The following is a 21,525-nucleotide window of genomic DNA, read 5'->3' on the forward strand; positions in this document are numbered from 1 at the left end:
TTCTCTCACACCACACTTGCCTTGCTTTTTCCTGTAGCCGTATTTCCTTTTTTAAATTCTTCCCATTTACTCTTTTTAATCTTCTACCATTTACTGAACTCTCAACCCAGAAGTCTCCCTGTCCATTTCATGTGGTGAATTCCTTTAGCTTAAATTTGAAATGACACTTCCGTAAGGAAGCCTCTCCTGTCCCCTCCAGACTGAGTTAAGTCTCCCTGTTATACACTCTCTGAGCACCATTTATTTCCTTCTCCTTGAAATGCATACCACATTATATTATTGTCAGGTTTCTGTACCAGCCTGCAAGTGCCCTAACAGTAGGGACTCTCTCTGTTTGTTCACCTTTGTAGCCCCTTTTCCAAACACAGTGCGTGAAACATAGTAAGGGCTCAGATATATGAAAAACAAGTAAACGGATGAAAGTATGGTTGGATGGTATAAACCAGCATATAAAGGAGTCAGGTACAGAGTTGGGCATTAGAGGATAGTGCTTAAGAATAGTAGTTGGTTCCAAGAGATCTTGATTTAAGTCCCAGCTCTGCTAGTTTCATGTCCTTAGGCAAATGATCTACCTCTCTCAGCTTCAGTTTTCTCATCATATTTGTTCATCATTCACTAATCATTTATTACACACCTACTGTTTGCCAGGGTTTGAGGATATATTAGTGAATAAAACAGACATATCCTTAGTCCTGTGAATGTTTGTTCTAGTTGGAAGACAAAAAATGTGAATAAGTAAAGTGTATAGTATATATTATGTTAAAATATTTTTTCCCTCACATGAATGAATAGCCAAATGTTCATTTCTTTTTTTTCCAAATATCTTTTCATGTGCTTAAAGGGGAAAAAATTAAGGAAATTGTCTTATGAAAACAGCCAATGAAACTCTTCTGTATGTCATTAAGTTTTTGGTTAATGGAATTTTTATTAGCTTCAAGAATGAAACTCATCAGAATTCTATTTTAATGGAATTTCTCCTTTTTTCCCCCCAAGAATTGAAAAAGTATGGGTCCGAGATGGAGCTGCATATTTTTATGGCCCCATCTTCATTCACCCAGAAGAGACGGAACATGAGCCCACAAAAATGTTCTACAAAAAAGAAGTATTTCTGAGTAATCTGGAAGAGACCTGCCCCATGACATGTATTCTGGGTAGGTATTTATGCCATTTAATTTAATCACATTCATTCCATAACAGTTGATTGAATACTTCTGTGCTAGGCAATGTTATCAGTGCTAGGTATACAGCAATAAACATACCAAAGTCTCTGCTCTTTTAGAGACTTACAATGAGACAGAGGTTGGGAAGTCAGTAAATTAACATTAAATATATAGAACATCAGGTAGTACTTAGGACTACGAATGAGAATAAAGCAGAGGAAGAGGTTAGAGATTAATATTGAGGGGTTGTCCTGTTTTAGGTAATGTGGTCAGCAAAAGCTTCTCTGATAGGTAACATGTGAGTAGAGCCCTAAAGGAGATGAGGAAGAAAACTGTTTAAATACCTGAGGTTTTACTCCTTTTAGGCACAGCAAACTCCAAATGCAAAGACTTTAAGGCAAAGTAAAGTATTCAGGCATGTTTGAGACACAATAAGCAAACCAGGTGGTTGGAGCAGGGCATGGAGTGTGTGACAGGGAATGAGCCTTCTGAGGTGTCTAGGCACCCAGTCATGGTAGGTCTTATAGACAGTGCAGAGTTTGGGTTTGGAGTGGATAAGAAGTCCTGCGAGGGGTCTGAGCAGAGAGGCGTTCTGGTTTCTGTTCTATCATTTTACTGAGTGTTCACAGTGATATACTGCTTCTCAGATCTAGTTATTTACATCATATACTATCATCATTTTCAGCTATTGTGTTCCTTCTGGCCCTGAGTGAACGCTACAGCACTCTTTACATCTTTTGGAATGGTTTTGCAAAAGGTTGCTGGTCACAAGCTTTGTATTGATTACATATGGTTATAAAGAAGCAGCCACCATGCTTATGACTAAAAGGAAACTTGCAGATTAAAAAGTATTTTACACTTAGACTTTGATCACTTCAATGTTTTGATTATTTTTGGTGGTGTGAATTTTTTCAGAATCAGATGTAGTAAAAATGTCTGAATGACCTGGTAGTTCAACACATTTTCTTCCTCCCATCCTGGGGAGAGGGAGCAAAGACTAGCAAAGTTATTAAATCCTTCTTGAGTTTTTGCAGCAGAGAATGTCTTCCTTTTAACTTGTGATCCAGACTAAAGCAGTGCCCTAGAGCCTTACTCCCTAGTGTAAACCCAGCCTGGAAACTCAAGGGATGCATAACAAGGGTGAGACTGAAGTCTCCTTTGGCTAGGGCAACCATATCATTTATTGTTTTTTAACTATTAGTGATTACCATGCAGATTACATTTTAAATTTATGATAGTCTATTTTGAATTAACACTGACTTAGCTTCAATAGTATACAGACATTCAGCTCTACAGCTTCATCCCTTCCCCTTTACACTATTGTCAGAAATTACATCTTAATACTTTGTGTGCTCGTTAACATAGATTTCTGATTTTTGCTTTATGCATTTGTCTTTAAAATCTTGCAGAGAAAAAAGGAGGCCTTCCAAACTAAAAATATAATACTGGCTTTATGTTTACCTAGGTGGTTATCTTTACTGGTGTTTGTGTGTGCATGCATGCGCACGTGTGTGTGTGTGTGTGGCTTCAAGTTATTGTCTAATGTCCTTTCATTTCAGCTTGAAGGACTCCTTTTAGCATGTCTTGTAGAACAGGTCTGCTAGCAACAAACTTCCTCATCTTTTGTTTATCTGGAAATATCTTAATTCCTCCTTCATTCTTGACGGATACTTTTGCTGGATATAGAAGTCTCCATTGGCAGTTGTTTTTCTTTAACATCTTTCGTCAGATTTGGGAAGTTTTTCACCACTACTCCTTCAAATATTTTTTTCTGCTCCTTTCTCTCTCTGTTCTCCTTCCAAGACTCCCATGATGCCTATGTTGGTATGCTTAATGGTCTGTCACAGGTCTCTTAGACTCTTCATTTTCCTTTTCTTTCTGTTCTTCATACTGATAATTTCAGTTGACCTGTCTTCAAGTTCACTGATTCTTCTACCTGTTCAAATCTTCTGTTGAACCCCTCTAACGAATTTTTCATTTTAATTATTGTACATTTCAGCTCCAGAATTTCTATTTAGTGTTTACAGTTTTTATCTCTATATTATTATTCTCTATTTGGTGAGACATCATTCTGGTTTCCTTTACTTCTTTGACCATGGTTTCCTTTGGCTCTTTAAGCATATTTAAGATATTTGATTTAAGGTCTTTGTCTAGTAAGTTCAACGTCTGGGCTTCCTTAGAGACAGTATCTGTTTATTTCTTTTTATCCTGTGAATGGACCATACTTTCTTGTTTCTTCATATGCCTCATATTTTTTTGTTGAAAACTGGATAGCTTAAATATTATGTGATAACTCCGAAAATTAGATTTTACCCCCTCTGCAGGCTTTCTCATTACTACTCATTGTGGATTGTATTTGCTTGTTTAGTGACTTTAAACTATTTTCAAAAGATCGTGTTTTTTGTTGTGTTTGGTTGCTGAAATCTCCGTTCTGCTAGCTTAGTGGTTAGCTAGTGACTTAACAGATTTTCTTAAGTGCTTGGATCAAAAAACAAAAATATTCCCAGTCTTTGTAACTGGGTACTATGTCTGTATTGGAACACACGTTCAACACTCAGCCCAGTTTACAGCTCTTCCTTTGCCTTTACTTCCTGCTTCCGCAAGGCTTAACAGCCAGGCAAAGGTGAGAGCTTAGGGCCTTCTTAGGTCTTTTCTGAGCACGCACTCTGACCATGGCACATGCATGGCTTTCTAGGTTCCCAGGAATATGTGGAAGCTTTTCAAAACTTACTCCTCAGCTTTTTCTCCCAAGCTTTTGAGCATGTGTGCTGCTTGCCTCAACTGATATCCTTTGCCTCAGCTGGCAGCAGCTGGTTCTTTTGCCTTTAAATGTTTTCAACAAAAGTATCAAAGCTACTTCTCTGCCTTTCGAAATTTTCCAAAAAGAAAATAAATCCAAGTCAGATGAAATGAAGGTATTAGAATGAAGGTATTAGTTCTTCAGGAAGCCACCTAACAGGTCAAAACAGACAACCACAATTCTTTGAGAACAAAGACTGCTCTACTCCCTGCAGCACCAGAAACTCATACCAGGAACATAGGCTATCATCTTCAAGACTGCCCCTGAGCCAGAAAGAGGGGATGGGGAGAGGTTAAGTTAAAATTCCACAGAGGTCTCCTGCCAGGTTTCAGTCTCTTCTTTTCTTGGTTAAGCATTCACTTGGTTGCTGTAAACCTTTGGCCATTTTCCAGAGTTTTGATAATGTTGATTCTGACAGTTTTTGCGAGCTTTTCTGTGTTTCAGTGAAGGAATGGCCCTTGGATCTCCCTACTCCACAGTTTTCATTGACACCATTTGTTTTTAAAAATGCCTGTTAGAATGTGTTGCATTCTATAGTTTATAAACTAATTTTATATCCAGAATCTTATTTATTTCTCACCATGACCTATATGAAAATGCTGATATCCTCAGAATGGTGAAGTTACTCTCCAAGAAATGGGCCAGAACAAAAACCTAGGTCTTCTCACTTCTAATCCTGTACTATTATTAGGATTGTCAATTGGTTTACAGCCAACTGGGACACTTTCGAAAGTGTAAGGAGGTGCTAAGAACATTAAGCAAGACAACAGGCATACAGCGAGATGTATGGTTACTTCATCTTGAGATAAACCCCAAAAGAAAATGTATCTAGTGGTACAAAATGGGATTTTAGCCCAGTTTGTGGGATTTCACTATACCCCCCCCAAGGAAGAAGAAGGGGTTTGGCACATTATATATTGACTTTTGAGTGCAAGGAAACAGAGCTTTCTTTCATTTGTTTCTGTAGAGAGTAATAATTTAAAATGTTTAAATTTAAGACTTAGAGGACTTATAATTTCATTGTGTTAACTGTACACCCTGCCGAATGTAAACTTAATTTTTTGTCTCTCTGAAACAAAGTTTTAAAGATAACTAGGGATCATATAATTTTTTTCATCTGTAATATAGATCTGGCAGGCCCATTTCACTTAGGAGATTGTTCCATTTTCCTAACTATTATTCTTCTGCTTTTTGTTCAGTTCTATTAAGAATTGTCTTCAGTAACTTAAATGGTAATCAAATGGTCACATAGAAGTTGTATTTGCGAATGAGCATGGCCATACCTGGCAGAGAGTGCTTCTACCCTTAGACATTTTGCTGGTAAAATCTTCAGGAATTTGGGCTCCAGAAACATTCCAATTCTTAATTTAGTTGCAGGTTCTGTTTTCTTCATAGTAGATATTTTTTAATGCTGTATTAACTGAAAATCTGTTCTTAGTAAACCAAGAAAAATAAAAGGTTCTTAAAGATTAGAAAGGAAAAAAACATAAATTAATTTTTGCAAAGACATTATTAGGTTCACAGAAACCCCAAGAGACATTCAGATAAGCTTTTAGAATTAATACATGAAAATACCAACATCACCTATATTTCTATTTACCATCAATGAACAGTTAGAAAGTTAAATTTTAAAAATATGCCATTTACATTCAGTACCTAGGAATAAATTTTTAAAAAGATATATAAGACTTCTATACACACACTTAATGAGAGAAATTAAAGAAGACATAAAAAATGAAGTGATTCATCACGTTCGTAGTTGGAAGACTCAGTATTATAAAAATGTCATTTCTCCCCAAATTGATTTATAGATTCATTGCAGTTTCAGTCAGAATCCAGCAGGTTTTTATAAATTTTTTATGCTTTATCAAATGATGCCTTCTAAATTTTTATCTTTTCTCTGTCTTTTGAGGGCCTGGTAGGAACCTCAAGTCAGGGTACAGAGATACCACATCCATTCCAGAGCCACCGGTCATTTTTATTCTTTAGCTGTGAACAGAATTTTTACCTTTTCCAAATTATTTTTCCTTCTGTGAAATATGGAAAATAGTAACTGTTCCTTCTCTGAATTTTAAAGTCTTTGGGTTATGTAAATAAATTGCTATGTAACTCCATGGCAATGATAATAACTATAGCTGTTTTAAGCTTCTGAAATGTTTCTGACCTTTTTTTACATGTTTTACATGTTTGCTAAATTGTTATTATGAACACTCCTATTAAGGTCAAGAACAAAATAAGGATGTCTTTATCACTTACTTAACATTGTTCTAGAGGTACTAGCCAGTGCAGTTAAAAATAAGAAAGAGAATTATAAAATAAGGACTACGGAAATGAAAAGAGAATCAACTATGAAACCATGGCACACAACAAAAGAAGTAAGCTGGTTGAGTATTAAACTAGTAACAAATCAATTGCCTTAAAATTGTCAATAATAATAAAAATTAAAATACCTTGGAATAAATTTAGCAAGATTTGTGCCACATCTGTATAAAGAACGTTTTTAAATGCTACTTTTAATGCATTTAAAAGGGATTGCTTGAATGAATTGAAAAGCATACCATGTGCTTGATTGGCTAAGTCTCAACATCATAGAGATGTTTATTCTCCCTAAATGAATCTTTAATACAATCTCAATAGATATACCAATGGAAATTTTCTTATGAGAAGTTGGGACTAAATAAACTGAATTTTAAAATCATGTCAAAAAAGAAAGTAAAAATCAGGAAAATTATGAAAAGCATAGTGAAGGGTAGGGTGTCTATTAAAACATTATAACACTACAATAGTTAAGATTATTTATATGACATATGAGTTAACAGATTATTTGAATAGAATAGAAAGTTCAGCAGTAGACCCAAATATAATTTAATTTATGATAAAGGTGGCTTCCCAGATAAGTGAGAAAAGATGGATTTTCTCTAACTGATATTTGGAAACGATAACCATTTGGAAAAAATGAAATTTTCTCTATCCTTCTCATCAACTTCAAAATAAATTCCCAGATGAATTACAGGTTTAAGTAAATATAAAATGAAGCAGCAAAGATACGAAAAGAAATGATGGGAAGGGAACCCAGAACCCATACAAGAAAAGATTTATAAATTCAACTGTGTAAAAGTTGAAAATGTTTGCATAACCAAAACTGGCAGAAGCAAAGAAAAATTACAACTTTGGGAAAATATTTGCAGTATATCATAGACGAAGATCAAATTTCACTCATGTGAAGATCTCCTATAAAACAATTATAAAATATCAACATTCAACAGAAAAATGGGCAACGGATAAGAGAGCAGAAAGAAATTACCAGTGATTTAAATGAAAATATGCTCATCTTCAGCCATTAGAGAAATGAAAATTAAAACTACCCATGTGCTGCTTTTCTTTTTTTTTTTTCGATTACCTATCAAATTGTTAAAGATTCAGATGTTTGTTACTACTACAAACATAGGGAAGCAGCATTCACTCACTTTGTTCTGGGTTTATGAGTTAATACAACCTCTATGGAAGGTAATTTGCTAATACCTATAAAAATTAAAGTGTACATACCCTTTAACCCAATTTTTGTACTTCTAGAAATTTATACCTCAAATGTATTTACCTATGTGCAAATTAATGTATGTCTTAAATTATTTATATCAGCATTGTTTTGCTGCAGTGAGAGTGCAAACATTGAAAACAACCTAAATGTCCATCAATAGGGAGCTAATTTCAAGAAATACAGTATATTAATACCAGTAACTAATCTCAAGATATATTATTTTGAAACAAAATTTAGGTCTAAAACAATATAAGCAATATACTACCATGTGTAAGCTTTTTTTGATTGCAGTAAATATACATAACATAAAATGCAACATTTTAAGTTTACCTACAAGTCAGTGACATAAAGTTCATTGACAGTATTGTGCAACCATCATCACTATCCATTTCTAGAACTCTTCATCCCAAATGAAATTCTGTCCCCATTAAGCAATGACTACCCATTTCCCCTTGTCCCAGCCCCTAGTAATATGTGTTCTACTCTCTGCCTTTGAATTTTGTCTATTCTAGGTACTTCGTATAAGTGGAATATTTGTCCTTTTGTGTCTAGCTTATTTCACTTAGTGTAATGTTCTCACAATTCATTCATGGTATAGCATGCATCAAAATTTTATTCCTTTTCAAGGCTGATTATATTCCATTATATATATATAACATTTTGTTTATCTGTTGATGAACATTTGGGTGGTTTCTACTTTTTGGCTATTGTAAATAATGCTGCCATGAATATTGGTGTACGAATATCTATTTGAGTCCCTGCTTTCCTTTCTTTTGGGTACTTAGAATTGCGGGATTATGTATCAACTCTATTTAACTTATTGAGAAATTGCCCAGTTGTTTTCCACAGCAGCTGTACCGTTTTACATTCCTACCAGCAATGTACAGAGTTCCAGTTTCTCTGCATCCTTGCCAACACTTGTTATTTTCTTCTTTTTTTTTGTAATAGCTGTCCTCATGAGTTTGAAGTGGTATTTCATGTGGTTTTGATTTGCATTTCTCTAATGATTAATGATGTTTTCAAGTGCTTATTGACTATTTGTATATCTTCTTTGGAGAAGTGTCTATTCACATCCTTTGCCTGTTTTTAATTGGGTTATTTGTCTTGTTATTAAGTTATAGGAGTTTTTTATATATTCTGGATACTGGCTCTACCAGAGATATAATTCGTAAATATTTTCTTTTGTTCCGTGGTTTGTCTTGTCACTTTCTTGATAGTGTCTTTTGAAGCACAAAATTTTTAATTTTGATAAAGTCCAGTTTATCTTACATTATTTGATTGCTTGTGATTTTCTTCCCAGCTTTATTGAAATATAATAGACAATTAGTTGCTCGTATTTACATTGTATAATTCATTGAAGTTTTTTCTTTCAATTATAGTTGGCATACAATAAAATATTGGTTTCAGTTGTACAGCAAAGTGATTAGAGATATATATAACTCAAAGTGATCACCCTACTAAATCTGGTTCCCTTACATATTTATTACATTATTAACTATTTTCCTTATGCTACACTTTATATCACCATGTCTGTTTTGTAATTATCCACTTGTACTTCTTAATTGCTTTGCCCTTTTTTGCCATCCCCTCAATCTTCCTCCCATCTAGTAGCCCTCAAAATAGTCTCTGTATCTACGAGTTTTTTTCCATTTTTGTTGTTGTTTTATTTTCTTTAGATTCCACTTGTACGTGAAATCATGCAATACTTGTCTTTCTCTATCCAACCCATTTCATTCAGTGCAATACCATGTAGGTCCATCAAGGCAATATCTTCTTCCATCCCCTTCCTTTTAGTCTGTGTGTCTTTTAATCTGAAGTGAGTCTCTTGTAGGCAGCATATGTAGGGGTCTTGTTTTCTTATCCATTCAGCCACTCTGTCTTTTAGTTGGAGCACTTAATTCTTTTATATTTGAAGTACTTGTTGATAGGAATGTAGTTATTACCAGTCTTTATTCCTGTTTATGATACATGTTTTTTATTCTTAAAGAAGTCCCTCCAGCATTTCCTGTAATACTGGCTTGGTGTTGATAAATTCCTTTAGCTTATTTTTGTCTAGGAAGCTCTTTATCTTTCCTTCAACTCTATATGATAGCTTTGCTGGATAAAGTATTCTTGGTTGTAGGATCCTGGGTTTTCATCACGTTGAATGTTTTGTGCGAAGTCCTTCTGTCTTGCATAGTTTCTTGTAGGTAGCTAACTGCTTTTCTCTTGCTGCTTTTAAGATTCTCTCTTTGTATTTAACCTTTGACATTTTAATTATGATGTGTCTTGGTATGGGCCTCTTTGGCTTCCTCTTTTGGGACTCTCAGAACTTCCTGGGGTTTTATGTCTGTTTCCTTCACCAAGTTAGGGAAGCTTTCTATCATTATTTCTTCAAATAGCTCTTCAATTTCTTGTTTTCCTTCAGTTACCCCTATGACATGGATAGTTTTACATTTAATTGTATTCCATAGACTCCTTAAATTATTATAGTCTTCGCTTCTTTTTCTTGCCGTTCCGGTTTGAGTGTCCTTGGCTTCCCCATCCTCTATATTGGTGGTTCGATCCTCTTCTTTATCCACTCTGTTTATTCCCTGTAATATACTCTTCATCTCAGACAATGTGTTCTTCATTTCTGACTGATTCCCTTTTATAATTTCCATTTCCATTTTTGTTTTTTTTTTCCTTTGTTAAAGTTCTCACTGAATTCATCTACACTTCCCCTAAGTTCATTGATCATCTTTATAACCAGTGTTTTGAACTCTGCATTTTAGATTGCTTGACTCTATTATTCCTGGATCTCTGTTCTATTCTCTCATATGGTTTTTGTTTCTTTGTCTTCCCATTTTGGCCGCCTTTCTGTGTCTGTTTCTATGTACTAAGCAAAGTTCCTCAATCTCCTGGTCTTATTAGCGTGGCTTTGTCTAGTAGGTGTCCAGTGGCTCAGTCCTGGGAGGGATTCAGCTGCAGGCCAAATTTAGCCCAAGCCTGTTCCCCTCTGGGACCACTTGTTAAGACTCAACAAGCAATCCACAGATGCGGTGCATATAGTTGCCTCAAGAAACCACACCAGAAACTGAGGCCAGCTGCCTCCAGTATGAGTCTGGTGCTGCTCAGCAGGGAGCACCAGACTCACCGAGGACACAACTGGATGTGGCTTGGGTGGGGCCATGAGGAGGAGTTTCAGGGAATCCTCTGGGTGGAGAGACTTCTGTTATCCAGTTCGAGGAATACTCAGCTGTGATGGCACTGTGTCCTCACACTGGGGTGGGGGGTGGAAGGAGAGGGCGGAAATGGGTGGTGCTCTATAGAGGAATAATGGATACTGCTGGCACTTCTGCCCAGGAGAGATCCTTGCCTCTGGCCCTCGCTTTGACACCTCAGTGTTCCCCTGTAAGTCCCTGGTGCCCCTGGTCCCCCCCCCCCCCCCGCCATGGCAGCCAACCTGGCACTGGTGCTTAGAGCGAGCAGGTCCATCACTGCAAAAGTCCACTTGCGGACATGGCCCCTTTAAGAAGTATCTGCAGCTGCTGGCCGCCATTGCCATAGCCTCTGTCCCACTCAGCCGCAGGACCAGGCAGCCTCGTGTCTTTGCCCGTTCCTACCTCCTACTGTTGCAGGATGATTAATTATTTCTCTCCTTAGTTGTAGTGCTTTTGTTCGTCTAGATCCCAGGTGACTTTCCTTGCTGTTTGCCCTGTGTTTCTGTCACAACTTCGATTTGGTCACAAGAGGGATGAACAAAGCCTCTACCATCTATACCATTTTTTCCCCGTCTTGATTGCTTGTGATTTTGTGAAACCATTGCCTATGGTCACACCTATGTTTTCTTTTAAAATTTATGCCTATGTTTTCTTTTAAGAGTTTTATAGTTGTGTCTCTTACGGTTAAGATCTTTGATACATTTGAGTTAATTTTTATATTTGGTATGAGGTAAGGTTCTAACTCAGTTCTTTTGCATGTTAAAATCCAGTTGTTCCAAGACTTATCTGTAGAAGAGACTATGCTTTCCCCATTGAATTGTCTTGGTACCCTTGCTGATTAATTAAAAACCTGATTATATCAGTTTGTTTCTATACTTTTCTATTCCATTGATCTACATGTCTATGCTTCTGTATACTCTGTCTTCTGATTTTGAATCAGATGATTTTATTAATTCAAAAATAAAAATTTTAAATAATTGTTAGCTATGACCATAATTTATTCTAACTTCTGTCCAATTTACTTTTTCAGGAAAGTGTTCTGTGTTGTCATTCAAGGACTTCCTCTCCTGCAGGCCAACCGAAATTCCAGAAAATGACGTTCTGCTTTGTGAGAGCCGCTACAACGAGAGTGACAAGCAGATGAAGAAGTTCAAGGGACTAAAGAGGTTTTCACTCTCTGCTAAAGTGGTAGATGATGAAATTTATTACTTCAGGTAAAGCTTGAAAAACTAAGGAAGAAAGAACACTTCAGCTCTTAATAGTAAAACTGATAAATAGCGAAGTACAGATTGTTTTTTTTATTATTTCTTAAAGTAGAGCAGCATATATTTTAAATAGAAAATACTAATTAATTCAATTAAAGATTAAAGGAAATCCTCATAATCTGCTGAAATGTGGTAACTGCTCTAACAGTGCCCTTGGCATAGATTCTAGTAATTGTAATATGGAGGCAGAAATCCTTGGTTCTGGTTTATAGCCTGTCTATTAAGAGATTGCACAGTTCCACAGATTACAAAAATTCTTTTCACTATATATTGGCAAATAGATCCCAACTTTGGACCTGGTATTTTTGTGAGTATTCAACAGAATCCTTTAAAAACAAGCATCTGTAAGTAGATGTGACTTTATAAGTACACATTTAAATCCCTTTCCTTGCTGACTTAGAGTGTACATTGCAGATTGCAGGAAGTCATTTCTAGATATTAAGACAGAACACTGCTTTCTGACCAATCCTGGAGTAGTGTTAGGTGACTTTTTTTTTTTATGTCACTTCTTTTAGAAAACCAATTGTTCCTCAGAAGGAGCCCTCACCTTTGTTGGAAAAGAAGATCCAGTTACTAGAAGCTAAATTTGCTGAGTTAGAAGGTGGAGATGATGATATCGAAGAGATGGGAGAAGAGGATAGTGAGGTCATTGAGCCTCCCTCTCTACCTCAACTTCAGACTCCCCTGACCAGTGAGCTGGATCTCATGCCCTACACACCCCCACAGGTGAAGGTGACAAGTTCCTGGTTACTTGTCTTTTCCTAACTTTGGTTTGCGTCAGATTCAAACCAAAGTAAGGAGACATCCAGCCCCTATATATGTGAATTTCAACCTAGAATTCTGCAAGACAAAACAGATTTTTTTTTCACAATGCCATTATTTAAAATTTAATATATTTTTTTAATTTCAAGATAGTTGTTTTTAATGGCAAGTTTAGTTAGAAAGCTCTCCTTGCCTTGTATTGAAGAAAAGCAATGAGGAATTGCATCTTGTTACTCTAGCTTTTATTGCCCCTATCTTTTTAGTCTCTCCTTTAGGACCTCATCTTTTGGTTGAGGTGATTCCTGTTGGTATTTTTTTCTCTTTCAGAATTTTCTCAAGACTTAGTTGTGAGGTCACCATTATAGATTGCAGTCATGGAATTCAGTAAAACTTCCATTTATTTCTTGTATAGTAAGTGGCAAGGAAGAGCTGTGTTTTAACCAAGAAAATGGCACTCTATAAACTGAATGTGTCTATAAAATAGTAGCTATTGAATCACATGTTCCTGGCTTCCAGAAACTTTAAGCAGTTAACCAAATGCAATATTCTGATACACTATAAGAGCTTTCTGTCTTACAGTCTACCCCAAAGTCTGCCAAAGGCAGTGCAAAGAAAGAAGGCTCCAAACGGAAAATCAACATGAGTGGCTACATCCTGTTCAGCAGTGAGATGAGAGCTGTAATTAAGGCCCAGCATCCAGACTACTCTTTTGGGGAACTCAGCCGACTAGTAGGGACAGAATGGAGAAACCTCGAGACAGCCAAGAAAGCAGAATATGAAGGTAAATAGAGACTAAACACAACTGTCTCAACTTTCTAAGCAAGGGGATGTTTTCACGAATGCACGTGCATAGACAGGTTTTACTCTCTTATTCTTTACCACTTGCACATGAACTTTGTGTTGGGGACTGTCTCAAATGGCTCTCATCCAGCAGTTTAAATGCCAGCCTAGTCGCGACTGAGCAAGCACTGCCTTTGACTTGGCCTCTGATCCTGGCGTGGAGTTTTTTCCCCCCCAAAAAGTTCTCAAACCAATATTTTGGTATTAAAAATTGCATGATTTCTTCTTTCATTGAGTCCTGTAAGTACACATGTGTTGAGCTGGGGAATGATTATACAGGGTGTTAAATATAATTTTGTTTAAAATTCATCTGAAAGGGGGCTTTTAAAATCAGTGGACTTCTGTTATGGCTCTTGATAAGCCATTGTTTAAACTTCAAGCTGAAGATTGGCTGAAGCGCTTGGTTTCCTAGGCCAGTCCTGGCCTGTGTTGTGTCTGCATTCATAGCTACTTTTAAGGCACTTGGGTTTTCTTTGATAACCCAACTGCCTTCATTTTTCTTTTACTCTGTAATTAAATCATTCTGGGCCATGAGCTATATGATTCAAGGATTTCGTGGTTCTTAGCCATTAGGGACAAATACTTGAGAGAGACTTTTTATTGTTTTTTGTTTGTTTTTTAGTATCAGGAATGGCTTGAATAAAGTAGTAAACATTAGATTAGACAGGACTATTGTCCTTGGAGCTGTATTTTCTCCATTTGGAATTGTACGTAATGGTTTATTTTGCCAGTTAAGAGCCATCATCACTCAGTGGTTGACCACAATGGTCAACCATTACTCTTCTTGGCTGGTTCCAAATCCATTATTTTTCATCAAACATAAAGAAATTAATTGATAATATTGATTGATTACTATGAAATTAAACTAATATTTTGCAGAACATACTTTGAGAAATCCTAGGCAGTTCCATAAGAACCTAGAATTTTGGAGAGCTTTGATATTTCAGACCTTAGTAAAAGTTAAGACCAAATATATCATTCAGTTGGAGGAGGAGTATTGCAAATGAAGCTTACGTGGATGTAAAGCCTAGTCCAGCACAAATGAAGCTAGTAATACATGGCTGGTTATTTAGAGTTTGAACAAGAGAAATGTGTCTGGAGATAATGTAAAAGTAAAAATGCTATAGCAGAGCTGAAGTGAGAGAGGAATGATGGCTTCTCAGAAATTCTCCCAAAATAAAAGGGAGGCTAAAATTCAGTGGAAACCAAGTTACATGACTCAGCAGTGCCTGTCTGAGACACAAAATCTAAACTTTCAGTATTCTGACTCATCGAATTCAAAACCCAAAGTTTTGAGTTTGGCTGGCCTCATTTAATATTTCTCTTTTCTAAGACAGCCTAAGTGGCTCCTCCCAGAAGAAGCCAACAGTATTCAATGCACAGGCTTGAATTGTTCTATTTTCAACTCTGCTTTTTTGCTCTCCCATTTTGCTGTATCATTTGTCTAATGAAAACACTAGAATTTAATGTAGAGGTCTAGGTTATCAATGTTTTTTCACTGCTGGCTCAAGGAAATAAGTAGGTTGTTTAAATGGCTTTTGTCCCTCATAGTCATTGTAAAGAGGATCTATAAACTGGGACAGTGTTAGTGATGACAAGTCTATGTAGGCAACTGTGTCGCAGCCAAGGAAGATTTGACTTGTTAGACTTTCACATTCTTACACTAAAAGAGCTCTTGCTACTTGATTCTCTTTAAAGCCATGTGACCTCAAGTTGTTTTCCCCCTCCTTAGATGAGCCAGTGGTAGCCTTTTGAATTCCATGTTGGAGGGTTAATGTGCGGTAGTTGGAGTGTGATACCAGGAGTCAGGGCCACAGGTTGCTAGTTCTATCTGTATCCTTGTCCGAGTCACTGCCTGTCTCCCAACCTCAGTTTGCCCAGGTAAAGAGTAGGACAGATTTCCTATTTTTGAATGGTGAGGCAAAATAAATTCTGTATTGTGGGAGCTTTGGGAATACACATTTCTAGAGTTCTCCAGTAAGAGACCAGCCTGCTAGATCCCAAAAAGACTAGGAATGTGATTGTTGGAGCTAGTGGCTATGGAGATGCAGGCAGAGTAGCTCGAAGGAATGAGACGTATAGCAAGGTGTCTTCCACAGCCCAGAACTGGCACAAGCAACTGCTCTTCTTGTATTTCAGGTGAAGTAAGAGTGAATTCTGGAACTTTTGATGATTTAGGGTGATTTATTGTCAATATTGAACTGCTCAGCTTTAGTAAACCTGGTTCTGTCAATACATTGTCCATTGCTTCATATGTGTATCTATAATTATTCCCTTTTTCTGATAACTGTAGCCTGGAGTATCATGTATTTTTTTCCTTTGGGGTTTATTAAACATGACCTTTTTGCTTCATTAGAATGTAGAAATTAGCATTTATTTTCCCTAAAACCTTGTGGAGGAGGCAGTGAGCTACTTTTCCCTTACGGAGTTAATTTTCTTCAGCTGCTAAACCCCATGACACTAATATCAAGAGTCCTCAAATCTTAGTAAAATTGGGTGCAAGGAATCAGGAAAATATAGTAAGTAACAATTGTGCCAAAAATTACAATGGGCCATGGAATTGCTTCATGTTGAAATTAAAAATAATTTGCAATGCTATTAATACTAGAATAATAGTAGCACTTCTCATCTTCAGGGCGCCTTGCGAGATTAACCACATTGGTTACGCTGGTGACGTGTTTAAATAAAACCTGTGCTTTCTGAATGTGTGTTGCAGTCTTAACATTCTTGAAATCTTTGCAGACCAGTTCTCAAGATGGGATAGGAAAGCTGGACCCTAGGTTACCAAGTGAAATCGGCCCGACTCCTGTGTTGAGACTAGTCATCTACTGTTCCTTCCATTGAGACAGAACTGTTGCCTGTGTTTTTACTAGTCCTGTTGAATGCAATGGATGGTGTTTTGAATTCCTGGGTTAAAAACAGAATTGAAAATCTGAAATGCCTTTACAGAGCGGGCAGCTAAAGTTGCTGAGCAGCAGGAGAGAGAGCGAGCAGCACAGCAACAGCAGCCGAGTGCTTCTCCCCGAGCAGGCACCCCTGTGGGGGCTCTCATGGGGGTGGTGCCACCACCAACACCAATGGGGATGCTCAATCAGCAGTTGACACCTGTTGCAGGTAAAAACAGGAGCTAAGACCATTTTTTTCCACTTTAAGAAATTCCTTCATTTTTTTTTTCTCCATTGAGGAGTAGGCCACAGTCTCTAGGCTTTTCTCATGACAAATTCAAAGTTTGAAGTCATCTATGTTGTCCTTATATTGCCTTTCCCATATAGGCAATGCCTCCTCTCTGCCCCAGAAATGAGCCCTGGACCCAACCCTGGAAATTGATAGGAAGCAGCTCTTCCCTGGCTGTGAGCATGGTCTGGTACTGTTTTTCCACTCCAGACTGCTCTTGAATAGAGCATTATAGCAGAAAATATAAATACACTCTGAATTCTCTTTTAGAGAGACTTCCAAGAGAAAACACAAAACTAGTCTTTAGAAGATGTTAATTTTCCCGTCTCATTCCAGTATTCAGTTTGCCTTGTTCTACTATAGCCATCCTTAAAAGACTGACCATTTTAAAGGATTTTTGACAATGAATTATAGATCTCAGTCACCAGTGTGCATGACTGCTAAGTGGAATACATAGTCCTTATTCAATTCATTGTGCCCACTCTGTAATGCTTTTCTATTTGATTACATTAAACTGCATTTTCTGTTAGTATCCCAGTCACATATTAAAAAAAAAAGAAAAGGAAATGATGAATGTGGTTTGCTTGTGTATGTTGTCTCTGGTTCTGGTAGCCATAGCAAGTTCGGCTATTCTCAAATTGGATATTCTTGTTTGACGTGTCTCCAATGAGAAGCCTGCAGACCACTTCTCGGGTCCCTTCTTTGTGATCTCTCTAAGCCTGGTGAAGTCCATAAAAACCCTCTGTTTCTTCTTAAGCAGAAGCAGTTTGACCTCTTTACATAGGGAGCCTGAGACAGTGTCATTCAAGGCAGGCTCATTGAGATGCTATTTTGTTTTTGCTTTTGCTCTTTTTTTGTATTTGCTTTTTGAGGAAGAGTAGCATAGAATAACTTTTTCATTGTTGCTCCTACTTTTCATGATGGCAAGTTCTTAAATGCACTATCGCTGAACTCAGCAGTTGCACTCGCCAAAGCACATCGAATCATGGCTTTTCAGTACTTTCGGTGTAACTGATGTTGATCTAACAAATCTCATAATCACCTTCTCTATTCCATGGCCCATTTTGGTTAATGGGGTTCCAAAGGTTTTTAGAAATCAGGCCTTGAACATGGGGACTTTGAAAGTTAGAATTCCCTTGTTGACATTCTGTTTTGTTCAATTTGATGTGTGATATTGTAGCACTGTGCCCTTGACTGAAAAAGCCCAGGGACACATTAACAAAATGAATTCAAACAGCTAAAAACATTAAAAAAACAACAACAACAACAAAAAAAACAGCAGCTGCAGCATATTAGCTTCCTGTTGGGGAATAACATCATAGAGCTCTGATATGTGGGGAGATTGGGGACCCCTTCTAGAAAGTCTCTGCTCCATTATTGTGTACTGCCCAGACTTCTGGGCCATGGGAGTGAAGGGCAGACATTCTCTACAGTAACCAGTCTTTGATCTACATTGGTAACTTTGCAGTTAAGTGGGCGATTTTTCATGGGTTTACAGGTTTCATAGGGCCTAAGTTTTAGCCTTGTTGCTGAGACCTGCTTTGCTTACAAGCATTGAAGCTCATTTGAACACATGTGACTGGGATAATAAATGCCAAAGTACAGTTTAATGAAGACAAGTGTCATGTCTTTCAGTTCTTAATAATTTCTTCAACCACAGCCCATGAAGGGTGCGTTCAGATGGGCTTTTGTAATTGAAAGCAAAGCCTCCTAACATTCTTAAATTCCTACCTACTTATCCCTAAAAGCTATATCTTGTGGTGTGGTTAAAAGGCAGTTTGGCAACATTGGATCTTCTCATGTTTAAGATGATGGTGGCTGTTCAAAAGTAGTTTTTACTCTCTGAACTCTTTTTTTAAAAATGAAACTCATAATTCTATTTCATGTATAGAGGTATTATATTTAAAATTTGTTTTATTGGTTCGTGTAATTTTTTCAGTCATGTTAGATATGACTAATGAAGCAGGGCTGAATCAATCTCAGAATTATCAGTAATTTTATAGCTTTAAAAAACTAAACTTTTATAAATAAATAATCCTTTAGGGAAAGTCAAAGAGTAAAATCCTTAGAATCTTGAGTTTTCCACTATTTCCCAGAGTCCCTCTACAAAGAGTATTTTATAAAAGTGAGGTTTGGTGCACCAGTCCTTCAACCCTCCCTTTGTACAAGAAGTTTGACCAAAGGTGATTTGCATTCTGGGGGGAAGCCTTATATTTTGTTCATTGCGTTTATTTCAAACCCTAGAAAAGTCATTTTTCTTAAAAAAAAAAAAAAATGTCGTGTGGCTTCAAAGGACTTTCGATCAGTGAGTCTTTGACATTTTGAAATTATTTGTTTCCTTTTACTCCTTTTGCCAAAAATACTTGTTTCTTGAAACTTTTCCCTAGCCAGCAGAAAATATTTTGTCATATGAAGATGCACTTTGAAAATAAAGGAATAAAAAGCCTCTGTTCGCAGATATTTTGTACCTCATTTAAAATGCTCCCTGTTACCTGATGGTTTATGTGAGGATATTTGTGAGTGTGGAGACAGTAATGACAATTGGCATTTTCTCATGTCAGCAGAGCCTGATTCTCCAGCCATTCCTCCTAGGGTTTGCATGCAGGCTACTGAGTGACCTGGGCTTGGGAGGGTTTAGGATTTATCTTTAACTTGTTTTGCGATCTAAAGATGAAACATCATACATTGTGATGGGTCTTAGCAGTTCCCCAGCTCAAGCTTGAACATGATGGATTCTTACCAGCAGTGGTGGGGCTAAAAGAGAGGAGTGGATGTAGAAGTCTTGAAAAATTCTTGTCATCCTCCCCCAAGCTGGAGAACCATGCTTTGTGATCTGGGCTGTGCGCCTCATTTCCCTCCATTCCAGTTTCCCCTCATGTGTACCCCTGATAGGCATATGAGTGTGGGCAGAGTGGAATGATGGGGTTATTACCGTTCAATTAGAATTGCAGTTGCAAAACTGGTCACTCTGTTTGAACAGCTTGCAATAATCACGACCTTGGGAAGGCTGTTACTGGAACTCCTCTTTATTTTTAACTGAAAACATGAAGCATATTTATCCCAGGGAAAATAACTACAAATAATAATATACTAAGTACTAATTCATCCAGAAATGTTGGATTTCATACTTGTAACTTTTTATTTTGTTCATTATTGCAACAAAATAATTGCACTAATTGCTGTTGTATCATGCAATACTAAGGGTGCTTTATTCATTGGTAGTGCATGTGGGAGGTTTGTTTTTACTTAGCTTATGTTGCATGTTAATGATGCATGTCTGAAATTTGTTGTGTCCTTCAAGGCATGATGGGTGGCTATCCGCCAGGCCTTCCACCTTTGCAGGGCCCAGTTGATGGCCTTGTTAGCATGGGCAGCATGCAGCCACTTCACCCTGGGGGGCCTCCACCCCACCATCTTCCGCCAGGTGTGCCCGGCCTCCCGGGCATCCCACCACCGGGTAAGAACTCCATCCTCATTCACTCATTAATCTCATCTTCGTATTCTTGTTTTTCTTCCTTCAGCCAGTTGTTCCAGGAGGCACCTGCTGCCCATTGTGGGCAGGCCTTCCCTCTCTGAGAATCCTAAGGATGTCAGCAGCAGAGCTGCTGAGATCCCAGGGATGTTGAGCAGGTGGCTCAGCACCTGTGCCCTTGGGCACCTGGCTGCCTCGCAGCAGCACAGGACATGGCAGAGACCAGATTCAGTAAACCAAGGGGCAGGAGGCACACTCTGAAATCACACAATTTGACATGTGCTCAAAAAGCCGAACACAGCCTAAAAAGTCATGCCCTCTTTATCTGTGAATGAAGTTTCCCAAATTGCTAGTTGAGAGTCACATATTAAAGCACTTTTTTGCTCCTGAGTGCATTTCTTTCTCTGATTCAATTCTTATCTCACAAGGTTTTCTGAATAGAGTCCCTACTCCATCTCTTGCTTCTCAAACAGCACTTCCAAGGGTATTGCAGAGTCACTAATGTAGGACTCTTCAGAAATCCTTCAGTCAGTCCTTCTAGGAACAAAAAGGAGGGAGGGAACAAATTTGCAGTGAATTAGTTTTCCATATCTGAGTCCCCTAAGAAGCATGACATGACATTTTAAAGAACAGTATAGTCTACCCTACTGTTGACAATTGTTTGTCAACAGCTCAGAAGTTATTTCGTATAGAAACATATAAATGGAGTCCAGAAATAGTGACAGTGTTACTTTATAATTAGCAAGTTGAAAGATTATTATAAAAGGAAAATCATAAGTTCCCATATTAATTGCCATCATATTCAAAAGAACTGACCATTAGCTATTATATAGTTGGAAGGGAATGTGACCTTAAGATGACTTAGAATTGCATTTGGTCTATTATCCAAAATATCAGCAGAAGGCTGACCCAGATGATAACATGTAGAAATGTTAGATTTGCTTACACTAGTATTGGACCTGCTGATCTTAGGGTTATACAGAGTTCCAAATGATGCTTCAGAGGGTGTACCCAGCAGTGTGCAGGGTGAACAAACGTGGCTTGGCCTAGAACTGCTAGCCATACTCTTTGTGAATATTGCTAGAGAATGGCCATAACTCCTCAAACGTGTTTGATCCACTTGTACCCAAAGGAGGGAGTGCTTCATTATGGAATTGGTAGCCTATGTATGAAGTGCTGTTACAGCAAGAGTTAGTCATAAAATAGGTGTGCCCGTGTAACAGATAGAATTGGCCTTAATTCTGTGCCTTCTCACCTTGGCATAGGGTATGTGACTGAATCAGTCAGACCAGGTTGACTTCTAGGTGCATGTGGTATCCAGTGGGAGCTGCA

The 21,525-nt window shown here is 37.6% G+C and overlaps 1 protein-coding gene across 7 annotated transcripts in view; it reads left to right on the forward strand.

Annotated features, from left to right (window-relative positions):
• Positions 1-21,525, forward strand: part of PBRM1 (polybromo 1) — a 106,482-nt gene that overhangs the window by 79,221 nt on the left and 5,736 nt on the right. For 2 of the 7 annotated variants that reach the window (XM_023522300.1, XM_023522299.1), the window contains 6 exons: positions 994-1,151; positions 11,711-11,894; positions 12,461-12,671; positions 13,287-13,488; positions 16,497-16,661; positions 20,023-20,178. In XM_023522300.1, coding sequence (XP_023378068.1) covers positions 994-1,151; positions 11,711-11,894; positions 12,461-12,671; positions 13,287-13,488; positions 16,497-16,661; positions 20,023-20,178 — 1,076 coding nt within the window. The remainder of the gene's footprint in view (positions 1-993; positions 1,152-11,710; positions 11,895-12,460; positions 12,672-13,286; positions 13,489-16,496; positions 16,662-20,022; positions 20,179-21,525) is intronic. The other 5 variants (XM_023522303.1, XM_023522302.1, XM_023522306.1 and 2 more) reach the window with 3 other exon arrangements.

This window comes from Pteropus vampyrus, unplaced genomic scaffold (genome assembly GCF_000151845.1).
Source record: "Pteropus vampyrus isolate Shadow unplaced genomic scaffold, Pvam_2.0 Scaffold337, whole genome shotgun sequence".
Taxonomy (NCBI): domain Eukaryota; kingdom Metazoa; phylum Chordata; class Mammalia; order Chiroptera; family Pteropodidae; genus Pteropus; species Pteropus vampyrus.